At 33.6% G+C, this 23728-nt stretch overlaps 1 protein-coding gene across 2 annotated transcripts in view; it reads right to left on the bottom strand.

Annotated features, from left to right (window-relative positions):
• Positions 1-4620: 4620 nt before the first annotated feature.
• The window catches only part of LOC100719364 (broad substrate specificity ATP-binding cassette transporter ABCG2-like), a 61005-nt gene continuing 41897 nt past the window's right edge, over positions 4621-23728 (bottom strand). For both annotated transcript variants that reach the window (XM_063247252.1, XM_063247251.1), the window contains 3 exons: positions 8400-8489; positions 7267-7352; positions 4621-4829 (listed from right to left, as the gene is read on the bottom strand). In XM_063247252.1, the coding sequence (XP_063103322.1) occupies positions 4682-4829; positions 7267-7352; positions 8400-8489 (324 nt within the window). In that variant the 3' untranslated portion in view covers positions 4621-4681. The remainder of the gene's footprint in view (positions 4830-7266; positions 7353-8399; positions 8490-23728) is intronic.

A 23728-nucleotide genomic window follows, 5' to 3' on the forward strand; every position in this document is an offset into this window, starting at 1 on the left:
GATAGCAACATTAGTAGAGAAACACCTACATGAAATTGTAAAGGAATTTAGATCAGAATAATCTCTGAGGTTAACAAAAATGATAAAAGTAATGAAAGAATTAGTGAAAATGTCCAAAGTAGACATAGATTTAAAAAAATAGAGTAGCATAGGAAAATGATAGAAACCTGGAATGAACAATATAAGAATGAATTAAAATACATGAAACAGATTCAAAAAGATGTCCAGGAAATCAAAAGTTCCATCAAAGACTGGTAAAAGCTCATGAACAAAACTAAAGATAGATACTTAGACCTTGAAGACATGATTGCAGTTAGTGAACACAAAAGCAAATATCTCTTACAAATAACAAAGAAACAGCTGCAAGGTAATGCAGAGAAAAACAATATATACTGACGAGTACCAGTGAAAAAAAAGGAGGCAACACAAATGGCATAAAGAGTTTTTTTTAGAAGTAATAGCAGAAAATTTACCAACTATACAAAAATATCTGACATACAGATAAGTGAGGTTTATGGAACTCTAATTAGCCATAACCAAAATAAATCATAATAGACATATAACAATCAAGATCTCAGAAATTGATCATAAGAACAGAATATTAAAAGCCCCGAGAGAAGAGAAACAGATCACTTACAAATGAAAGCCTATCAGAATCACAACAGACTTCTCAGCAGAAATGATCAAGCCAAGAAGAGCATGAAGTGAATCATTTCAAGTCCTAAAAGAAAACAACTTCCAACTCAGATTTATGTACCCTGCAAAGCTAGTTTTCAAAATGGATGAAGAAATATGATACTTCCTACTCTATAAAGAGTATGGAAGACCTTCTAGAAAGAGATTAAAATAGCCACAATTACAAGAACAACAACAGAAAGAAACCACCATTAGGGCAAGCAATCAAACAGAGGAGAAATGTAGGGAACTAACAGCAGAAAGATGACATGACAAAGATAAGGTAATATACATCAGTTATCACCAATAATTTAAATGTCCTCAATTCACCAATCTAAAGAAACAGAATGAATGAAGAAACAAAATCCACCAGTATTGTGTGTAGTAGAAACATACCTAACTCAAAAGGAAATTCGTAGACTGAATGTCAAAGTATAGAAAACAATACTCCATGTGACAAGAACCCAGAAAAAAGAAAGCATAGCTATTCTATTTTCAATAATTTCAAGAATTAATGGAATATATAAAGAAGGTCACTACATATTTGTTTGAGCAAAGTTTCAAGAAGAAAATTGTTATAAAGTCATAAATGTATATGCACCAAACATGGGAGCATCTAAATATATGACAAAAATTATTAAGCACCAAAAATTACAATTATAGAATTAGAGCAGGGAGCTTAAAAACCCATTGTCAGAAAGATACAGATCAAGTAGACAAAAAATAAGCAAAGAAATAACTGAACTGAATGAAACCTGTGAACAAATGGACTTAGTAGATGTTTACAGCATTCCACACAACGTCAGAATACACATTGTTGTCAGCTGTACATGGGACATTCTCTAAAATAGATCATATACTAGATCATAGAATGTGCTTAAGTAAATACAAAGAAATTAAAATTATCTCATGAATATTATGTGACAATAGTGCAGTGAAACTAGAAATTAATAACAAAAGAAGCTGAAAAAGCTCCATAGTACATAGAAATTAAATAGCACCCTATCAAAAAAACCAATGTGTCATACAGGAAATCAAAGAATAAAAAATCAATATAAACAATCATACAAAAATACAAATACAACTTACCAGAATCTGTGGGATGCAAAGAAATCAGTCCTCAGAGAAAAATTTATAGGGGGGAATCACCATGTTAGGGAATCAGAACAAGCACAAATAAACAACACAATACTGTACTTCAAACTTCTAAAAAAAAGCCCAAACCCCAAAGCAGAAAGCAGGGAAAAATTTATAAAGATCAGAGCAGAGAATAGCACAACCAAGACTAAGAAAACAACACAAAGAATTAATGATTAGAAGAGTTGGTCCTTTGAAAGAATAAAATTGATAAATCCCTAGCCAACCTTAACAAAAATGAAAAAAAAAACTTAAATTCATGCAATAAGGAATGAAGAGCCTTGAATCACTATAGATTCTGTGGAAATAGGGAAGATCATCAATACCTACTTCAAAAATCTTTACTCTCATAGGATGGAAGACAGAAGAAATGGAGAGATTTCTAGAAACATGTGAAATACCAAAGCTGGATCAAGAAAATATAAAACCTCTCAAAAATCCAATACCCTTTAGTGAAATTGAAAACGTAATTAAAAACTTACCAAAAAGAAAATCCCACATAATGATGAATTTGCAGATGAATTATAAAAAATTTAGAGAAAATCTAATGCTGATATTCCTCAAACTCTTTAATGAAATTGAAAGAGAATCAATTCTTCCTAATTCATGCTGGGAACTTAATATTACCCTGGTATAAAAACCTGAGAAAAAACTTAACTGAAAAGGAACACTATACATCAATCTCTAAATGCAAAACTTTTTAATAAAACATTACTAAACAGAATGCCACAAATCATCAGGAACATTATACACTAGGAGCAAATGAGATTCATCTCAGGAGAACAGAATGGTTCAACATACACAAATCAATAAATGTAATACACCACATAAAGAGTCAAACACAAAAATCACATGGTAATAAAAATAGACAAAATAAAATCTTTTCATAAAATCCAGCACTCATTAATGACAAAAACCCTGCAGAAAATCAGAATAGTCTTTCCATTAGTCTGATACAAGCAATCTTTGACAAACAACCAACATCATACTAATTGGACCAAAACTGAGAAATTATAGTCTAAATCATGTATAAGACAAGGATGCTCACTTATCACCACTTCTATTTGATATAATTCTGGAAATTCTGGCCAGAGATATTAGACCAGAGGGAGAAATAAAAGAAATAAAGTTAGGAAAGGAAGAAGCTAAATTATCATTATTTGCAGAAGACATGATACTCTACATAGAAGACTTCCAAAACTTCACTGAAATACTTCTATATATAATAACCAAACTCAGTAGCATACTTACATACGAAGTGAACACTCAAAAATCAATAGTATTCCTATACACAAACAACAACCTCACTGAGCAACAAATTAGGAAAACCACACCCTTCATAATAGCATCCAAAAACAATGAAATACTTAGGAAACAATCTAACAAAAATTATAAGATTTATACAATCAAAATTACAGTACTCTGAAGAAAGAAAGAGTATACCAGACAATGGAAAGATATTCCTTGTTCATGTATAGAAAGAACAAACATTGCGAATATAGCCATACTCTCAAAACTGTTATACAGATTTAATGCAGTCTCAATCAAAATCCCATTAGCCTACCTCATGGATCTAGAAAATCATAACTAAAATTCTTCTGAAATCAGAAGTGTTCTGGAATAGCAAAGGCAATCCTGGGAAACAAAGGTAAATCAGGTGACATCACAATCCCTGCTTTGAAATTACACTATAAAGATAGTGAGATAAAATCAGTATGATACTGGCAATAAAACAAACCCAAAGAACTATGTAATAGAAGATACAGACAAAATGACAAACACACTTAAGTGTCTTTTCTTTGAAGAAGGGGCCAAACAGGAAGAAAGATAAGCTCTTTAACAAATGGTACTGAAAAAACTGACTTTCCTTACATCAAAGACTAAAACTAGACACATGTCTATCACCATGTACTAAACTAAAGTCAAAATGGATCAGAGGTCTAGATATTAAAACAGAAACACTCAATCTGCTGGAAGACAAAGTAGTTATAATCTTGGAGAGATAGAAGTAGGTAGAGAGTTTCATGAAAAAAACTGCACAAGAAATACTTCAAAGAATCAACAACTGAGATGTCATTTTATTAAAAAGTTTCAGCATGTCAAAAGACATAACAGAGTGAAAAGTAAACCCATGAGTTGGGGGAAAATCTTAACCAAGTCTCCCCCAGACAGAAGACTTCTATCTAGAACATACAATGAATTAAGAAAAAAAAAAATCAGGCCCCAAAATTCAAGATCCAATCTAAAAAATGGGCATCTGAGGTAAATACACACTTCTCAGGTGAAGGAATATAAATGGCAAGCAAATGTATGAAAAAAAGTTCAGTGTAATTGCTCATTCAAGAAATGTGAATTAAATCAACACTGAGATTCTACTTCACTACAGAAAGAATGGCTATCTTCAGGAAATCAACCAACAACAAATAAATGCTGACAAGGCTGTGGGGGAAAAGAAACCCTTTTCCACTGTAGGCAAGAGTGTAGATTTGTGCAACCACTGTGCAAATCAGTGTGGAAATTTCTCAGAAAGCTAGAATTAGAGGTCCCATGTAACCCAGGTCCCATGTAATATTCTCCTGGATATTATCCCAGAAGGCAAGATCCCAATGTGTCTTTCCAAAGATTCTAAGCAAATTCTGATATACATATTGTAAAGTATTTAACTCTCCAAGAAGGCAGCAAAGAGAACCAAAAGTCCCAAACATGGTACAAGAGCCAAAGATCTCCTCTTATAATCTTGACATATTATAAATCTCCAGAAAGAAGTATCAGTAAGTTCTACCTACCTTTATCAATGATATCAACATATTTGGCTATCATGCTTTTTTAATGATAAAATAACACTGGTTCACAGTATATTAAGGGGAATTTAAAAATATTTTTTAACTAATATCAATTTTATGAAAGTAATTGTGAAGAAGACAATCATTACAACAGCCAAAGCCACGTGATTCTTCCATAAGCCCCAAGGGGATACATCAATACCCAGACTTGTCAGGAATTCTTCACCAGAACATCTGAAATTCATGACAAAAGTGACATAATTTCATTGTTAGCATATGTTAAATTTTGTTCAACATCATCATTATTCTTTTGATAAAGAATCCCATATATTAACAAAGTAATAATAATCATTCAATTCATAGTAGCTAACAGTCCTTGAGTATTTATCATTTGCTAGATACTAGCTAGACAACTAACCTCTATAATAGCCAAGAGTAGAGATATAATACACATTTAAAGAAGGATGATTAGGATTAAGAAATTTGTCTAAATTACAGGGTAAGGTTCTATTTCTAATCTCCTCTGATTCATTTGTTTCCAAATCTATAATTCCATTCTTTTCAAAAGACATATTTTGAAATGCTCTTCTATTTGTAGGATGAGAAATACAGAGAGTTTATTCTATGACACCTATAGCCCTTGCAGAGAAACTCAGACATTCTTGTCATCCTGCTCATCTGTAAGAAAGTCATCCAAAGCCCAGGCTATGAATCCTAAAAGCTGGACAAAAGAAATAAGGGCTTTGGTCAATCACATTCTATCTGTGCTTGGGCCACCTTTAATGAGTGCCTAAGTTTCTCAGCTACAAAATATCATCAACAGGTAAAGGTATCAGATTCAAAAATTAGGTAGCTGGAAAAGAGCAGAATGGACTTGCCTGCTACAGATTAAAAAAAAAAAAAAGCCCAGTACTAAAAATGCCTCTGGTACTCAAAATTATTACCTGAGCCTATTCTTCTGCATGTCTTGGAACTTGGCAGTACTGAAAACATTCACAGCCTCTTTTTTATTTAAAGCCTGTCTTGGTTAGTGTTGACACAAAATACTCAAAGCCCAAATTGAGGAAGGAAATGTTTATTTAGCTCACAGTCTGTAGAGGTTTCAGTTCATAATCAGCTGGCTCCAAAGCAAGATGGCATTGCACAGAGGCAATAGCTCAAGGCAGCAGAAGACAGCAAAAGCAGTAAGAGCAAAAAGGGGTGAAGAAAGCACCTTTTCCCCCTTATATTGAATGCAGACTACTACCCCGTAGTGTGGGTGTAGCACTTATACCATCTCCATGCTCTCTTTTTGCACAGAATGAGTATGTTTATAAAATGAGGAAACTGATCCCTTGCTGAGTTGCATAAACTTCTAAATTTCTCAAGTTAACACAATGTATCAACTATTAAAAAGGCTCTGGCAGATTCTCCTTCCCTGGTCCTGCTTTCCTGTCCATGTCATTTTGGATAACATGTTTCTTTCCTGTCCATGTCATTCTGGCTAGCATGCTAAATATACCTTATAAATTTGCCATGCCTGGATCAAAGCAAAGGAAGTGAGTTGGGTAAAGAGAACCACTGTTCATACAGGCTTTTACAGCCAATTACTCATAACAGAAGTTGTTTGTAATTCTAAGAATAATTTGTAGGGCTGGAGATTTAGCTCAGCGGCATAAGTGCCTGCCTTGCAAGGAGGTAGTCGTGAGTTTAATCCTTGGTACCGATAAAAACGAAAAAGACAAAAAATAAAAAGGAAAAAAGAATAATATGTACACAATACAAGTTATAAAAATGACTTCTTTTAAAGAAATTTGAGATTGAAATTAATTCTTTTGATGGTTTAGCAAAACATATAGAGTTACCTGGGAGCCCAGCCTGTGGGCAATAATAGGAGCTAAAGGTGGAGAACCAACATAATGATTGAGGACATAGCCCATTCACAGTACTGATGATTGTCTTTTACTCAGGCCTTGGAAGATGCCAAGAAACAAAAAGAAATATTCTCTCTTTTTACATAAACTGATATATGTAAATCAAACATTAACAACAAACATGGAAAAGGAAAGCACCATAAAATTTTCAAAATAATACCTTCTAACGATATTAAAACTCCATATTGTTTTAATGTCACTTTCCAGAAATAAAATGTCCATCTCAATGTATTGAGATATGTTTCTTTCTTTAGATAATACATCTTAGAGGGCATTTACATGTACAGACACACTCAAATTTGCAAATTTGTATTTCCTGATCTATTCAAATGCCTTAGAGAATTGTCATGATCTAAGTTTAGGAGCATTCAGGCCCTTTAAGTTCTTGTATCCCTTAGCATCATGGATTGGACTCACAGATATTACAGACTGTATATCCTTGATTTGCTATCAAAGCATCCCATTTCAAACCAAATGTCCTCAAGGAAAAAAAAAACAACTTACATCAAACATCAAAACATCAAAATAGTTTCAAAATTATTTCTCTGCATTAAGTATAAGATTTACTATAGAAGAACCCAAGATGTGTGTAGCATACACACATGCAATAGTTCAGAATGACTCACTGAGAGATGTGATAATTTAGATGCAGAATGATTTTTTCACTGAAAGGACTTTAGTAACTATAAGCCAAAGGACTTTCCCCCATTGCACCACAGAAGAAAGCAAATTCATTATAACACTGAACACAGACTTACACTACGTAGTCAGGACAGCCATTGCTTCCAGTTTCACCAAGTCCTGGACAGAAGTTTTGTCCCAAAAATTCATTATGCTGCAAAGCCTAACACAATGGGAATCAAGGCAAAGTAAATATTTCTAAATTTTAAATTTTTTCTAAAAAGCTTATCACAATTTTGTCCCTGTATTTCATCTTTTTCTTTTCTTCGTGTAAACATATCAAGTTTCACATTAATAGTTTTTGTCACAGCAAAGCAATTAGGCTTATAATCTTGTCTTTGAACAGGCATAGAGGTTGTGGTAATATTTTCAGTTGGTCAAGAAGGGGACCACTGGAAACGTTACCTCAAACTGTACCTCTGTCTTTCTTCTATCATAACTCACAAAAGCTAAACTTGGTACGATAACAGTGATGCAAAATGAATAGTGTTGATTTATGCTTACAGTCTTTTGTTCCTCTTTGTTTTTATCAAAACCAGTTGCAATTATGGGAGCTAGAAACACACTGATATTAATAACTTCTCTTAGTTTATTGAGAGGAAGTATGCTTTTTTTTCTGTTTGTTTCTTCTTTGTGAGTCTTTTTTCCACTCTGTTACTCAGCATGTTGTCTATTCTAAGATTATGATACCCATTTTATTAATTGTTGCTATTTCCTAATTATTTTGTTTCCTTTTTTCTTAGAAGTAAGAAAAGTGCATTTTTACATCTTCCTAATAGCCCCTACTTACATTACATTAAAATTTAAAAGAAACAATTTTCTTTGGGGTTGATTAGCATGCTAAAGCAAATGTATGTATGAGCATTACATGGTCTTTGCTTTGTTCTTAGGTGAGATGGAAACTATGCATTCCAGTCTCCTATCATGTCATGTATTTCCTTATTGAACTGCAACACAACAATATGTTTTCATAAATTGGTCAGTCTTCCATATACTGTGAGATTTACCATATCCTTCACCTCTGCAGAGAGTGGGGAGACTGGAGAAAACTCCAGGTGACTTCCTGACTTTCAGGTATTCACCTGAAAGGTGAATAGGGTTTTCAAATCCACTTCTCCATAGTGCAGTGGTCAGGTAAAGCATTACCATGATTTATTTTGATTGCTTCCAGCCTGCAAACCCAGTCACAAAGATAGACAAACACAATTACCGTCAGGCTTATGTGTGGAATGCTGATGTACTGAAGCCACAAGAACTGAAACCCAGTAGTTCTGAAGAGAAATATCATAAACGAAAGCATCTACAAAAAAGCCAAAACCATGAATCACAACTGGTCCAGTGATTTCATGAAGCATTCTAGAAATCTTTTTCAAGGACCCTACTACTTTCTAACTGATACCACAAAAACTACCTATGGAGTATTGTTTAGAAAATTATGACATGAAAAGAATAAGGTATTTATTTGATACAGACACAATTTTTATTTTATATATTTTCAAGGCAAGGCTAGTTGAATCTTTGGCTACAGAACTGATGAACCTAACTGGCCAGCCCTACTGAGTAATCTAAAGACACCCAACTCTTTTCCCCTAAGAATCTTAGTAATTTTGAAGCAGACCAGAATAATCATAGGCATCACATAACCCACTCTACTTCCTTACCAAAAGAAATGCATTATTTACAAAGGTTTGCCCTTTCTATCCATAACTTGGGGTCAGAAACAGGCTTACACTAACCCAAAATCAAGAACTAATAAACACCATAATGTGGTGAAATACGGCAGATTATGGACATTTTGCGCCATTTAAACTGGTGCAAAAGCACTATCACAAAGGTAATGCCTGGACTGCTCAAGATGAACAAGTGGCACTGTTAGGTTCACACAAATCTTGTCCTAACTGGAACAAAATCTATTGCGATGGCAAAATAATAATAATAATAATAATAATAAAATAATGTTGTTGGTGGGTGTGTGTATATTTAGACATCACTTACTAAGTGTTTAGTTTATAGCAGAGCAACACTTTGTAATATAGATGATTGATTTTAAAGCTGTCTGTCTATAGACATCAGTACTGTGCAGAATCATTAAATATATCAATGAAAACCTTTTTATTTATCGAGAGGTTTTTTTGTATGTGGAACACAATCCATAGTACTTTCTCAATCATATCTACATTGCTAGCTGCCAAATTCAAATGTGTAACAAAAAGTTTCATCAAGCACTTATGTCAGTGATGCAAATATTTTAGAACTTCGATTATGTTAAACATACAGCTGTTGTATGCATGCTATAAGCTTACCACCACTGACTTATGATAATTATAATTTAAAGACATACATTCATACTTCAGATGAAATGATCTGTGCTTTAAAAGGCAAAGAAAATCTATTTAATTGGTACTATAACAGAAAATGTTCCATTATTCTCATTACTCACCTATGTGAGTGCAAAATTTAGTGTATGTAAAAAATAAAAACCAGGTATGTTGACATAAAAGATAGCCACAAACCCAGAAAGGCAGTGACTGACTACTGTGAACTCACAAATGTTTCACAAATGAACTCACAAGTGTTTTTAGATTGTCTGTATTAGTACATTCTATTACATGATATTGGAAATCACTTTGGAAAGTTGATATGTGCAATTAACATGGCTTATTTAATTTCAGTCCCTTTATTTTCTGCTCCCACAACTTGACTCCTGACACATTGCAGAAGTATTCTTCATGGTTTCTTGTTCTTTTATTTTATTTGCTTATTTTTTATACTTATAACAAAAGAGAAAACAATATTTAATTCTCTTTGATCAATTTCACTTAACATGATAGTTTCTAGTTCCACCCATTTTCCTACAAATGATTTGATATTATGCTTTTTATAGCTAAGTAATATTCCATTTTATTTATAAATCACATTCTTAAACTGTAAAACAAAAAATCCAAAAAGACTAAATACAATGGTGTAGATTTGTCAACCAACACAGTATTTTAAACAATTATTACTGTATTGTGTTTTATCTTCAAATAATTGCTCAGATTACAAAATATAAGTATGAAAAAATGATCAAACAATGAAAACATACACCATTCTTTTGATGAACTTATCGAGATTAGGAGTATGAATTATGTATCATATATACATACATAATTTTTTTCTTTTCTCTTCTTTCTTTTCTCCTGTCCCCTACCCCAGCACCCCAGTTGCTCTTTCCTTCTGACCAAATTTTCCCCTTTTGTTTTCACAGTATCTATCATACATCTTGGGTCTTATTTACTCTTTCAGATTTTTGCACTAAGGAGACAGTATAATGTTTACACCTGAGAGTGATTTGTTACATTCATGAGTATGGTCTCAATTTGCATCCATTTAATTATAAAAGCCTCAAGTTTGTCCTTAATAGCTGAGAAGTACCGCATCATATAAAAATGTCACAACTTTTTTATTCATTCCATGATTGAGGGACATCTGTGGTTTCCAAGATTGAGTTACTATAAGTTGTGCTGCTATAAACATAGTTGCACATATGTCACTGTTGCATGTTTTGAATTCTGGGAAAATAACCAAAGGGGAATAGCTAATTGTAGCTATAGGAGGAATCTCCACACTGAATTCCACAGCAGTTATTCCAGTCTGCACTCCTAGTATCATGCTGATTTTATCTCAGTAGATTTGTGGTATAATTTCAAGTCATGGATTGTGATGCCTTCTACCATACTTTTGTTGCCCAACATTACCTTTGCTATTCAAAGATCCTTCTCTTTCCAAATGAATTTTAGTAATGTTTTCTCTAGATGTGTGAGGTATGTTAAAGCTATTTTGAGTGGGATTTCATTAAATCTGAATAAAAGTTTTGGGAGTATGGCCATTTTCACATTGTTGCTTCATCCTGTCCATGAGAAGGGACATCTTTATATTTTCTGGTATCTGCTTTGATCTCATGTAATTTTTATATCTTTTGTAAGACAGATTCTGGAGTATTTCTTTTTTTTTAAAAGCTATTGTGAAGGGTGTAGTTTTCCTAATTTCTTTTTCAGTGAGCTTTTTGTTGTGTGCAAGAATGCTATTGATTTTGAATGTTGTCATTGCACTACTGAATTTGTTTATTAGTTCTAGAAGTTTGTTGGTGGAGTTTTTGGGGTCTTCTAAGTATAGTATCATGTCATCTGCTAATAATAATAGTTTAACTTTTTCCTTTCCCATCTTTATTTCTTTTATTTCCCTTTTTTGTCTAATTGTCCTGGGTAATGTTTCCAGAGCTATATTGAATGAGACCAGTCATAGTGGAGAACCCTGTCTTGTTCTTGATTTTAGACTGAAAGTTTTAAGTTTTTGTCCATATGATATTAGTTGTTAGCTTGGCATAGAGGGCTTTTGTCAACTTGAGATACAGACAATCTATTCTGATTTTCTGTAGGTTTTATTTTTTTAAATCATGAATTCATGTTGGAATTTGTCAAATCTTTTTCTGCATCTATTAGTGTGATTATGTGATTTTTGTCTTTGGTTTTGTTAATATGATACATTGTGCTTATTTTTTTTTTATTATGTTAAACCACCCCTGCATTCCTGTGATGAATACGACTTAGTCATGGTGTATAATATTCTTGATGATTTGCTTGATTCTGTTTGTTAGTTTTTTATTGAGGATTTTTTCCATTTATGTTTATTAGAGAGCTTGATCTTTAGTTTTCTTTTCTGATTGAATTTTTTGTCTAGCTTTGATATCAGAATAGTACTTCCCTCCAGGAATGAGTTAGTGAGAATTATTTCTCTTTCAATTTCATTAAAGAGTTTGAGGTATATTAGCATTAAATCCTTTCTAAATTTCTTATAAAATTTAGTCATGAATCCATCATAAACTGGATTTTTCTTTGTTGGTGGATTTTAATTACATTTTTCATTTCATTAACTGATACTGGGTTATTCAATACTTTTATATCTTCTTTATTCAACTGTGGTAATTCATAAATTTCTAGGAATCTGTTCATTTCTTTTCTGATTTTATTTTATGCAAATAAAGATTTTCAAAGTAGATTCAGATAGCCTTCTAAATTTCCACAGGATATGTAGTGATTTCACACTTTTAATTCATTATTGCATAAACTTCAGTTTTTTATTTCATTTTTTAAATAAGATTAGCTAGGAGTTTATTGATATTGTTTATTCTTTCTGAGAACCAGTTCTTCTATTCTTTTATTGTTTTCTTATTTGGAATTGCACTAATTTCTGCTCAAATGTTTACAATCTCCTCCCTTTTACAAGATTTAAGGTGGACTTGTTCTTTTCTTTCTAGAAGCTTCAGGTATAGCATTAGGCTATTTATTTGGGCTCTTCTGTTTTCTTGATGAGAATTCACTAGTGCACATTTCTCTCTTAGGATTGCTTTGATAGCATACCACAGGTTTCTGTAAGTCCTATTTTCACTTTATTTTGACTGTAGATACTGTTTAATTTCTTCTTTAATTTCATCTGTGTCTCATTGGTAGTTAAGGAGGCTTTTATTAATTTCCATATGTTTATGAGTTTTTGTAGTTTATATTATCATTAATTTCCAATTTTTTGCACGACGTCAGATAATCTTCATGGGATAATTTCAATTCCTTTGCATTTACTTAAGCATGTTCTATGGACTATTTTAGAGAATGTTCCATGTGCAGCAGACAATAATGTCTATTCTGATGTTATGTAGAACACTCTGTAAGCATCTACCAAATCCAATTATCCAGAGGTTTGAGTTCAGTTATTTCATTATATATATATATGTTATTTTTCCTTTTGAAATTTTCCCCTCACAAGATGGCAATGACCTTCTTTATCTCTTTTAATCATTCTTGGTTTGAAGTTCAATTGTCTGCAAACAGAATAGCTACCTCTGCTTTTTTTTCTGGATTCCTGTTGCATGGATATTGTTTTCCATGCTTTAGCATTTAGTCTATGAATTTCATTTTGAGTTAAATGTGTTTCTTATATACAACATATTGTTGGATGTTTTTTTTAACTAAATAATTTTTTTAATGAATAAGGGAGAGATTGAGATAAAACAGGACATAACAATATAACAATACAGGTCAAAGTATGACTGTTTCAGCAACCTAGTGCTTCACCACCAAATAACCCAACTTAATAGTAGTTACCATAGTGTCTGTCTTTTTCCTTGAAATATTTGAATAAAACTTCATATACTATAGCTTCAAATATTTCCATATCAAGAAGCCCAGAATAAAGCCCTTCTAATTAATAAGTGAAAATTTATAAGGCTTCAAGGCCACATAATGGGGAATCATGATTACCACATATTTTTATATATTTGAATCATTACTTACATTAGGGAAACTATTCGGTATTCACACATGCGAGATTGATTTATTTCACTTATGAATATGGTCTCAAGCTGCGCCCATTTATTGATAAATATCTCAATGTGATCCTTCTTTGTAGCTGAATAATACTCCATTGTATAGAAATACCACAACTTTTTTATCCATTCCTCAGTTGATGGACACTTGGGTTGTTTCCAAGATCTGGCGATTACAAATTGTGCTGCTATAAACATAGGTGCACATATATCACTGTGGTATGATGCTTTCAGTTCTTCTGGGAATATGCCTGGAATAGCTGGAATAAATGGAACTTCCAATCCCAGGTTTTGAGAAATCTCCAGACTGACCTCCACAAAGGCTGCACCAGTCTATACTCCCACCAACAGTGTAGGAGAGTGCCTTTTTCCCCACAGCCTCTCCAGCATTTGTTGTTGTTGTTTTTCTTGATCCTGGCCATTCTTGAAGGAGTGAGATGGTATCTCAGTGTGGTTTTAATTTGCATTTCTCTAATTACCAATGATGATGAACATTTTTTCATGTATTTATTTGCCATTTGCATTTCTTCATCTGAGAAGTGCATATTCATCTCAGATGCCCATTTTTGGATTGGATCTTTGAATTTCGGGAGTCTGAGTTTTTTTAATTCTTTATATGTTTTAGACAAGTGTCCCTTGTCTGAGAGAGAGTTCACTAAAATCTTTTACCAGTTTGTGGGTTTTCTTGTCACTATGTTGGAGATTTCTTTTGACATTCAGAAACTTTTTAATAAGAAGTGGTACCAGCTATTGATTTTGGGAAGTATTTCCCGTGCGGTTTGAGTCCTGTTCATGAATTCTCTACCTACTCCTATGTCTTCAAGGTTTCTACCCAATTTGTCTTCCAATAGTTTTAGTGTTTCTGTTTTAATATTCAGATCTTTGACCCATTTAGATTTTAATTTAGTACATGGTGATAGACATGGGTCTAGCTTTAGTTTTTTGCAAATGGAAAGCCAGTTTTTCCAGCACCATTTATTAAAGAGACTGTCGTTCTTCCAGTGAACCTGCTTGGCTCCTTTATCAAAGATAAGGTGGTTGAGTGTGTTTGTAGTTGTGGTTGTATCTTCTAATCAATTCGGTTGATCTTCAGCTCTGTTTTGATTCCAATACCATGTTGATTTTATTACTGTTGCTTTGTAGTATAACTTCAAGTCAGGGATTGTGATGCCTCTTGCTTTGTCTTTGCTGCTTAGAATTGCCTTTGCTATTCTAGGTCTCTTCTGGTTCCAGATGAAATTTAGGAGTGATTTCTCTAGATCTATACGGTGTGTTGATGGTATATTTATTGGGATTGCTTTGAATTTGTATAACGGTTTTGGGACAATGGCCGTTTTCACAATGTTTGTTCTTCCTATCCATGAGCAAGGGATGTCTTTCCATTTTCTGAGGTCATCTTCAATTTCTTTTTTCAGTGTATTATAATTTTCACTGTATAAGTCTTTCATAAGAGTAATTCCTAAATATTTCATTTTTTTTGCTTGCTAATGTGAAGAATGTAGTTTCTCTTATTTCCCTCTCTGTGATTTTGTTGTTCGTGTATAGGAATGCTATTGATTTCTGAGTGTTGATTTCGTATCCAGCCACATTACTGAATTCATTTATTGTATCTAAGAGTCTTTCAATGGAGTTTAGGGGGTCTTCTATGTAGAGTATCATGTCATCTGCAAACAATGATAATTTAACTTCTTCTTTTCCTATCTTTACCCTTTTTATTTCTCTCTCTTGCCTAATTGTTCTGGCTAGTACTTCCAGTACTATATTAAATAGGAATGGTGATAAAGGAAATCCTTGTCTTGTGCCTAATTTTAAAATAAAGGCTTTCAATTTTTGGCCATTTAGTATGATGCTGCCTGGTGGTTTGTCATAAATGGCTTTTATTATATTGAGGTAAAGACCATCTATTCCAATTTTCTGTAAAGTTCTTATCATGAATAAATGTTGGACCTTATCGAAGGCTTTTTCTGCATCTATAGAGATGATCATGTGATTCTTACTTTTGGCTTTATTGATACAGTGGATTACATTTATTGATTTACAAATGTTGAACCATCGTTGCATTCCTGGGATAAATCCCACTTGGTCATGGTGTATAATCTTCTTGATGATTTGCTGCATCCTATTTGCCAATATTTTTGAGGATTTTTGCATCTGTGTTCATTAGGGAGATCGGTCTATAGTTCTCTTTTTTAGTTGGGTCTTTCTCAGGTTTTGGTACTATAGTAATATTTGTTTCCAGGAATGACTTAGGAAGGATTGCTTCCCTTTCAATTTCATTGAATAGTTTGAGGAGTGTTGGCATTAGGTCTTCTTTGTATTTCTTGTAGAATTCTGCAGTGAATCCATCTGGGCCTGGGCTCTTCTTTGGAGGTAAGGACTTAATTATGTTTTCCGTTTCATTAACAGATTGGGTCATTCAACAGTTTTACATCCTCTTGATCTAGCTTTGGTACTTCATATGTTTCTAGGAATCTATCTATTTCTTCTGTGTTATCAAACTTTTGAGAGTAGAGGTTTTCGAAATAGGTGTTGATGATCTTCTGTATTGTGTCTGTAGTGATTTCACCTGTTTCATTTCTTATTGCATGAATTTTAGCTTTTTCTTCCCTTTTTAAATAAGGTTGGCTAGGGGCTTATCGATTTTATTTATTCTTTCAAAGAGCCAACTCTTTGATTGGTTGATTCTTTGGATTGTTTTCTTAGTCTCTATTGCATTGATTTCTGCTCTGATTTTTATAATTTCCTCTCTTCTTTTGGCTTTGGGCTTGACTTGCTCTTCTTTTTCTAGCTGTTTAAGGTGTAGTATGAAGCTTTTTATTTGTATTCATTCTGTTTTCCTGATGTGGGAACTCAGTGCAATAAATTTTCCTCTGAGGATGGCTCTCATTGCATCCCACAAATTCTGGTAAGTTGTATCTTCATTTTCATTTTGTTTTAGGTATTGTTTAATTTCTTCTTTAATTTCTTCTGTGACCCACTGATTACTCAAGAGTGTGTTATACAATTTCCATGTGTTTGTGGGATTTTTGCAGTATCTTTTATCATTAATTTCTAATTCCATAGTGCTATGATCCGATAACGTGCAAGGGATGATTTCAACTCTTTTGCATTTGTTTAAATATGTTTTGTGAGCTAATATATGGTCTATTTTAGAAAATGATCCATGTACTGTTGAGAAGAATGTGTATTCTGATGTTGTTGGGTGGAACATTCTGTATTATGTCTATGAAATCCATTTGTTCACCGGTATGATTCAGTTCTGTTATTTCATTGCTCATTTTCTGTCTGGTTGATCTGTCCCTTGGTGTCAATGGCGTATTAAGGTCTCCTGTTACAATTGTCTTCCTGATAATTTGAGTTTTCATTTCTGTTAATAGTTGTTTTATATAGCTGGGTGCTCTGGAGTTTTGTGCATATATATTTAAGATAGTTATCTCTTCCTCTTGGAGTTTTCCCCTTACGAGTATGTAGTGACCTTCTTTGTCCTTATGGTCATTGTTGGTTTAAAGTTCACGTTGTCTGCAAACAGAATAGCTATTCCTGCCTTTTTTTTTATTCCTGTTGCATGAAGTATTGTTTTCCATCCTTTGACTTTCAGTCTGTGAGTATCCTTCTGGGTTAGACGGGTTTCCTGTAAACAGCATATAGTTGGATTTTGTTTCTTGATCCATTCTGCTAGTCTGTTTCTTTTGATTGGTGCATTGAGACCATTTACATTAATGTCTATAACTGTTATATGCTGGGTTATTGTTGACATGTTATCTCTCTGCTGTTGCATCTTTATCTTTCTGTTCTGTTTAATATCAGCTTTGCTTAGTGGTTTTTTTCTTTGTGTATCTAAACTGTCTTTCAATAGTTTTTGCAGGGTTGGTTTGGTGTTCATAAAGTTCTTCAGCTGTTCTTTGTCATGGAAGTATCGTATTTCACCACAAATTTTGAATGATAGTTTTTTTTTTTTTTTTTTTTGTCTTTTATCAGTACTGGGGATTGAACTCAGGACTGCCTGCTTGCAAGACAGGCGCTTATGCCGCTGAGCTAAACCCTCAGCCCCCGAATGATAGTTTTGCAGGATACATCAGTCTAGGTTGGAAATCATTTTGCTTTAGGATCTGGAATACTTCACTCCATGCTCTTCTTGACTTTATTGTTTGTGCTGAGAAGTCTGCTGTGATTCTGATAGGTTTTCCTTTATAAGTGATCTGTCTTTTCTCTCTGACAGCTTTTAATAATCTATTCTTGTGTTGGATTTCTGGGATGGTGATTATTATATGTCTGGGTGTAGTTTTATTTTGGTTATGACTATTTGCAGTTCTATATGCTTCACTGATCCTGATGTCAGTTTCTGATCTCATGCTTGGGGAATTTTCAGCTATTACTTCTCTAAATATCCTCTTGACATCCTTTATGTTGTCTCCTTCTTTTTCATTAATCCCTATCATTCTCATGTTATTTTTCTTTGCATCGTCTTACAGTTGTTGAATTGTTGTTTCCTGATTCCTTGTTATTTTAAAAAGATCTTTCCTTTCCTGTTCGTTAGCTGCAATCCTGTCTTCAAGGTCTGAAATTCTATCTTCACTTTCATTAAGGCGGTTTTTACAACTTTCAGTGGAGTTTTTTATTTCCTGTATATCTCTGTGCATCTGCATTATGTATTCTGTTTGTTTCTTATATTGCTCATCTAGGGATTCTATGTTTTTGTTTAGTTCCTCCAATTTTTTATCTGTGTTTTCTTTAGATGTATTAAGAATCTTCTTCATTTCTTTTATCATTTCTTCTTTTACCTGGGAGATTATTTTGAGTTTGAATTTCTTTAAAGCTTCCTGGAGTTGCTTGTTAATTTCAGTAGCTATTGTGTCTGATATATGAGGTCAATGGCATATATTTTCTTCTATATACATTGCTCCTAGGGTTTCTTTAGATGGGCTGGAGGTTTGAGGTTTTAATTTGGTCTTTCGTTTTGTCATTTTCCTATATTTCTGTGTTTCAAGTGTTATTTGAAAGCTTCCTCAGGGTCTGTTGGAAATCCCCTTCTATGTTTGAAGCTCCTGAGACTCTGGCACCCTGTTACCCCAAGCCACTGGGCCTGCAGAACCAATGGCCCTCCTCTGCCTGTTCAGAACTCTGCCGTTCCAGATAAGCTGGGCCTCAGGGACACTGTGCGCCCACCTGCCCATTGGAAGCTCCACAGCTCTCCAAGCGCAGCTGGGATGCAGAGGCGGATGTAGCTGCCTCAAACCCACCTCTCCACTTCACTGCACCTGGAAGCCTGGAGGGTCCCAAACAGTCTGGGCTTTGGGCAGAGTGCACTGAGCGCTCACCACTGGCTGCGGTGCCTCTGGAACCTGTGATCCTCCCCTGCTTGCTGAGATATCCACAGTCCTCCAGACACACGGGGAAGCTGATGCAGGCACCCCAGATCCGCCCAGCCCCTCCTCTGCACACTGATGGAGAGGTGCGGGAGTCCCAAACAGGCTGGGCTCAGGGGATAGCATGTGCCCGCCTACTTGTTGGAAGCTCCACAGTTCTCCAAGTGCCAGATGTTGTTTCTTGATCCATTCTACAAATCTGCTTATTTTAATTGGTGATTTGAGGACATTTATATTACTGGTTATAACTGATGTATATATTGGCTCATTTTTGTGATGGTATTTTCCTGATCTTGGTTTCCTGATTCTTCCCTCTGTTTAATTGTTTGCCTGCTTGCTGTTTTCTTTCTGTTGTTCTTGGAATTAGGGTCACTTTTATCTCTTTCAGTATCTTTTATAGTGTTGGTTTGATGGACATTAATTACTTCAGTTGTTGTTTGTCATGGATATATATCATTTCTCCATTAATTTTGAAACATATTTTTTATAAGTACACTAGTCAGAGCTGAAAGTTCTTTTTGTTTCAGGGCTTGAAATACTTTACTGCAAACTCTTCTTGAATTCTGCAATTGTTTGAGAAGTCTGGCATGGTACTTATAGGCTTTCTCTTATAGATGATCTGTTTATTTTCTCCAGTAGCTTTTTATATTATGTTCTTGTGATGAATTTATGGGATCTTAACTATTATATGCCTGGGTATACATCTATTTTGGCTATGGCTAATTTGGGTTCATTTACATGTGTGTCAGATTTTTTTCCCATGCTTGGGAAGTATTCTGCTATTACTTCTGCAAATAGATTACTTTTTATGTTATTTGTGTTGGCTCCTGTCTTTTCATGGAAAGCAGTTATTCTTAAATTGTTTTTCTGATCATTTTCTTGGAACTGTAGAATTATTATTTCCTGATATTGTGATTTTTAAGAGGTTTTTGCTTTCATGCTTGCTTTCTGAAATTCTGACTTTTAGGTATGGAATTCTGTCTTCATTTTCATTCAAGCAATTTTGCCAGCTTTCAATGGAATTTTTGATGTCCTGTCTATCTGCTTTAATCCATTTCATACATTAAATTTCTTCATATATTGATCATTCATGATTTCTTTTTCCTATCATTATCTATTTTCTTATCTATATCTGTTCATTCTGAGCATTTCATTTACAAATGTTGATATTTCATATTTAACATGAGAGCTAATTTCTGATCCGGATTTCCTCTATAACCTCATAAATTTTTTTTATTTTGATTAATATCATTTCAGAAATTTCAGGTGTGTGTCTCTCATTTTCTTCAATATGAATGACTCATGGACTTGTTCTGGGTGGTTTGGAGATCTGAGATTGCATTTTGCTTCCTGATATTTTCATCTTGTGGGCTCATGTAATGGTGGAGAGGCACTGGGAGTGGCTGTCACCTAGGGCACCCCAAACCTGTGTTCCCAGCAGTGGAGAAGAGGAGATGGAAATGGCTGCACATCACATTTTTATGATTCATTCTTCTGTTTATCGGTATGTCACAGCTTAACCATTGTGAATTGCATTGATACAAACATAACTATGGCTGTATCACTATAGTATTCAGTCCAAGAATCTTTCTGGAATACAATTAGGTTGTATAGTTGAGTTTAATGGTATTTTAAAAGGCTTAAATGTTCAGAGGTAGCAAATCTATATAGCATGCATGTTATTTATTTTTTAAGCAAAAGATGTTAATGTACAAGATACTTTCTTCTAAACTAAAATCCTAAAATTGAAGTTTAATTGTAGTATTGGCACATTGTGATAAGTGGATTTGGGGTTGTCATTTGAGCATTCATTTGAAGAAGGTTTGCCATCATTGTTTAGACTTTTGAGGAATCTTCATACTGATCTTCACACGGCTTGTACTAGTTTACCTGCCCAGAAACAATGTAGGTACCTTTCTTTTCCTCTGCATTCTTATTTGTAGGTGTTTTTGATTGTTTCTGTGTCTTTTCCTGTTGGCCCACATTTATAGTTTGTGCAATGCTATTTATTTAACTATTTCCTTCTAGATTAGTTTGAAATACATATACAATGCCTCCACTATTACTATTTTGTTTGAGTACTGCTTTGGCTATTCTGATTCTTTTTCTATATTTAATGAAATTTATAATTGTTTCCAGTTTGTTGAATAATATTGCTTTCCTATAGGGATTGCATTAGTGTAAAGCTCTCCACTATGGCCACTTTGCAGTTTTCACACTACCAACCCAAGAACAAGGGTTTTTTTCCCCCATTATTTTTTATGCTCTTCAATTTCTTTCTTCAAAGTACTGTTAAGCTTCACTATAGAAGACGTTTACCTCTTTTGTTATGTTGATTTCTATGCATTTAAATTTTGAAGGATTAGTGAAGAAATATTTTTCTGATCTCCACAATGGGTTCATCATTTATATACAGGAACAACAATTTATTCTTATGTATTGGTTTTGCATTCAAGCACTTTACTCAACTTGTGTGTCAGATCTAAAAGTTGTTTGGTGCAGTATTTTTGGACATAGTATGTAAAGAATCATATCACCAACCACAAAAGAATAATTTGGCTTCATTTACTTGTTGAGAAATTCCTTTTCTTTCTCTTTATTAGTTGTTCTGACAAAAATTTAAAGCACTATATTGAATGGGAGTGATTGAAACAGATACTCTTGTATCCTTTAAGGTGTTAGAGAAATTCTTTCAGGTGTTTTTCTCATTTAATAACAATGTTTGCTATGGGTGTGGCTTTTGCCATTTTCAAGTAAAGTACTTTCAAACTAATTGCAATAGAGTTTTCAGAGTACAGGAATGAGTGTTGGATTTTCCTCAAATGCTTCTTCCGGATATATTGGAATGATCATAAGATTTTGTTTTTAAATTTATTTATGTTATTCATTAAGTTTACTTAGATCTGTTGAACCAATTTTGGATTTTTGAGATAAAATCAGTTTGATATTAATGTATGATTCATCCAATGTACTGTTGAATTCTGTTAATTCAACTCATCAATTGATGAGTCTTGTATTTATAATTGTGAAGGATACTCATCTATCTCTTCCATTTTTGTGGAGACATTATCTGGTTTTGGTATTGGGATATTGCTGCTATCATAGAATTACTTTGAGTGGAAATATATCCTTTCTATTATATGGAAAAAATGAGGGAGGAGGAATTTGTGTTAGTTCATCATTGAAATTTATTCAGCTACAAATTCATCTGGTGCTATAATATTCTAATTGGAATTGTTTAATACTACTTCAACATTATGACTTGCTATTGACATTCTTAGATTTTGTATATATCATTGGCACAAATTAGGTACTTCATGCATGTTTAGTAATTTAACCATTTCTTCCAGAATTTCCAAACTATTGGGATATAAATTTTAAGTAGTTTCTGATGTTCCTCTTTATTTCAATGATGCCTACTGTAATTCATGTTTTTATATTCAATTTTCTTAATTTGAGCCTTCTCATTCTTTCAGTAACTTTTGATAAAGATTTAAGATTTACTAACTTCCTATCTTTCTTTCTTTTCTTTTCCTTTTCCTTTTTTTTTTTTTTTTTTTTTTTTTTTTTTTGGTCTTTTTTGTAACGGGTCTCCCTATATAGTTCAGGCTGGCCTTGAGCTCACTTTGTAGCCCAGGCTGGTCTGGAACTCACAATGATCCTATGATCTCAGCCCTCCTGAGTGCTGGGATTACAGGCGTGAGCCACCATGCCTGGAAAACTTCCTATCTTTCAAAGAAACAAATCTTTGCTTTGCAGAATCTTTGTGCTTTTTTAAAGGTTGAGTTTCATCAATTTCCTCTACAACCCTCATATATTTCTTCTAGTGGCTTGCTCTTTGTGTGTGTATCTAGTTTTACAATTGTCTTTTAATTAAAGAGTTATAATTATGAACAGGGAATGTTATTATTAAAAGCTGCACACATGCTCTTGTCACTTTTTTGCATTCCTTGTGCTTGATTCCTTTCTATTTATTCTTTTATCTTTTCTTTTATTGATCTTTCTTTTTCCCATTGTCTCTCAGCTGTGGTCATGCACGTTTGTATTGAGGATTCCTTTAAGCGTTTCCAGCAATGTTGACAGAGAAGGCATGAATTTGCCTTTTGTTTTTAACACAGAAGGTCTTTATTTTTTCTTTGATTTTTGAAAGAATCTTTACAGAACATATGAATCTAGATTGGCAAATTATTTCTTTCAGGTCTTAAAAAACTTCACTCTAATTAGTCCTGACCTTTGTGAGGAATCTGCTGTTTTTCTTATCTATTTGACCTTACAAGTGACTTGGAAGTTCTCTTAACAGCTTATAATATTTTTTATTTGTTTTGGCATTTTGACTATAATGTGCTACAGGGGGTTTATTTTCTGAATATGTCTATGTGTAATTCTAAATACCTTCTTTACTTAGGTACTTGTCTCATTGCAAAATTTTAGGATATTTTCTGCTGTAATTTCATTGGATATTTTTAATGCATTGTATTTTATTTCAGCACTTTCTACTAGGGCAACAGACTAAATTCCTTCTTTTAGATTTAGGTAGGAAATGATTTGTAGTTGGATCAGTATTGGTCATTTCTTTTCCCATCTTTGCTCTGTATTCCAGCACTTCTACCCTATTTTTTGCACCAGAAATTCTATCTCCTGGTTGAACTTGCCTGCTGCCTAAGTTTTCAAAGGAATTTTTAAAAAAATTTAATTTATTGATGTTTTTGCCTTCAGGATTTCTACATGGTTCTTTTTCAGAGATCCTCTCACTTAATGAGATAGTCTTTAAGACTCTGCACTATCTTCTATAATTAATTCAATTGCTTTTCATAT

Source organism: Cavia porcellus, unplaced genomic scaffold (assembly GCF_034190915.1).
Source record: "Cavia porcellus strain 051 isolate PalLab524CR breed Dunkin Hartley unplaced genomic scaffold, mCavPor4.1 scaffold_4, whole genome shotgun sequence".
In the NCBI taxonomy this organism is placed as follows: domain Eukaryota; kingdom Metazoa; phylum Chordata; class Mammalia; order Rodentia; family Caviidae; genus Cavia; species Cavia porcellus.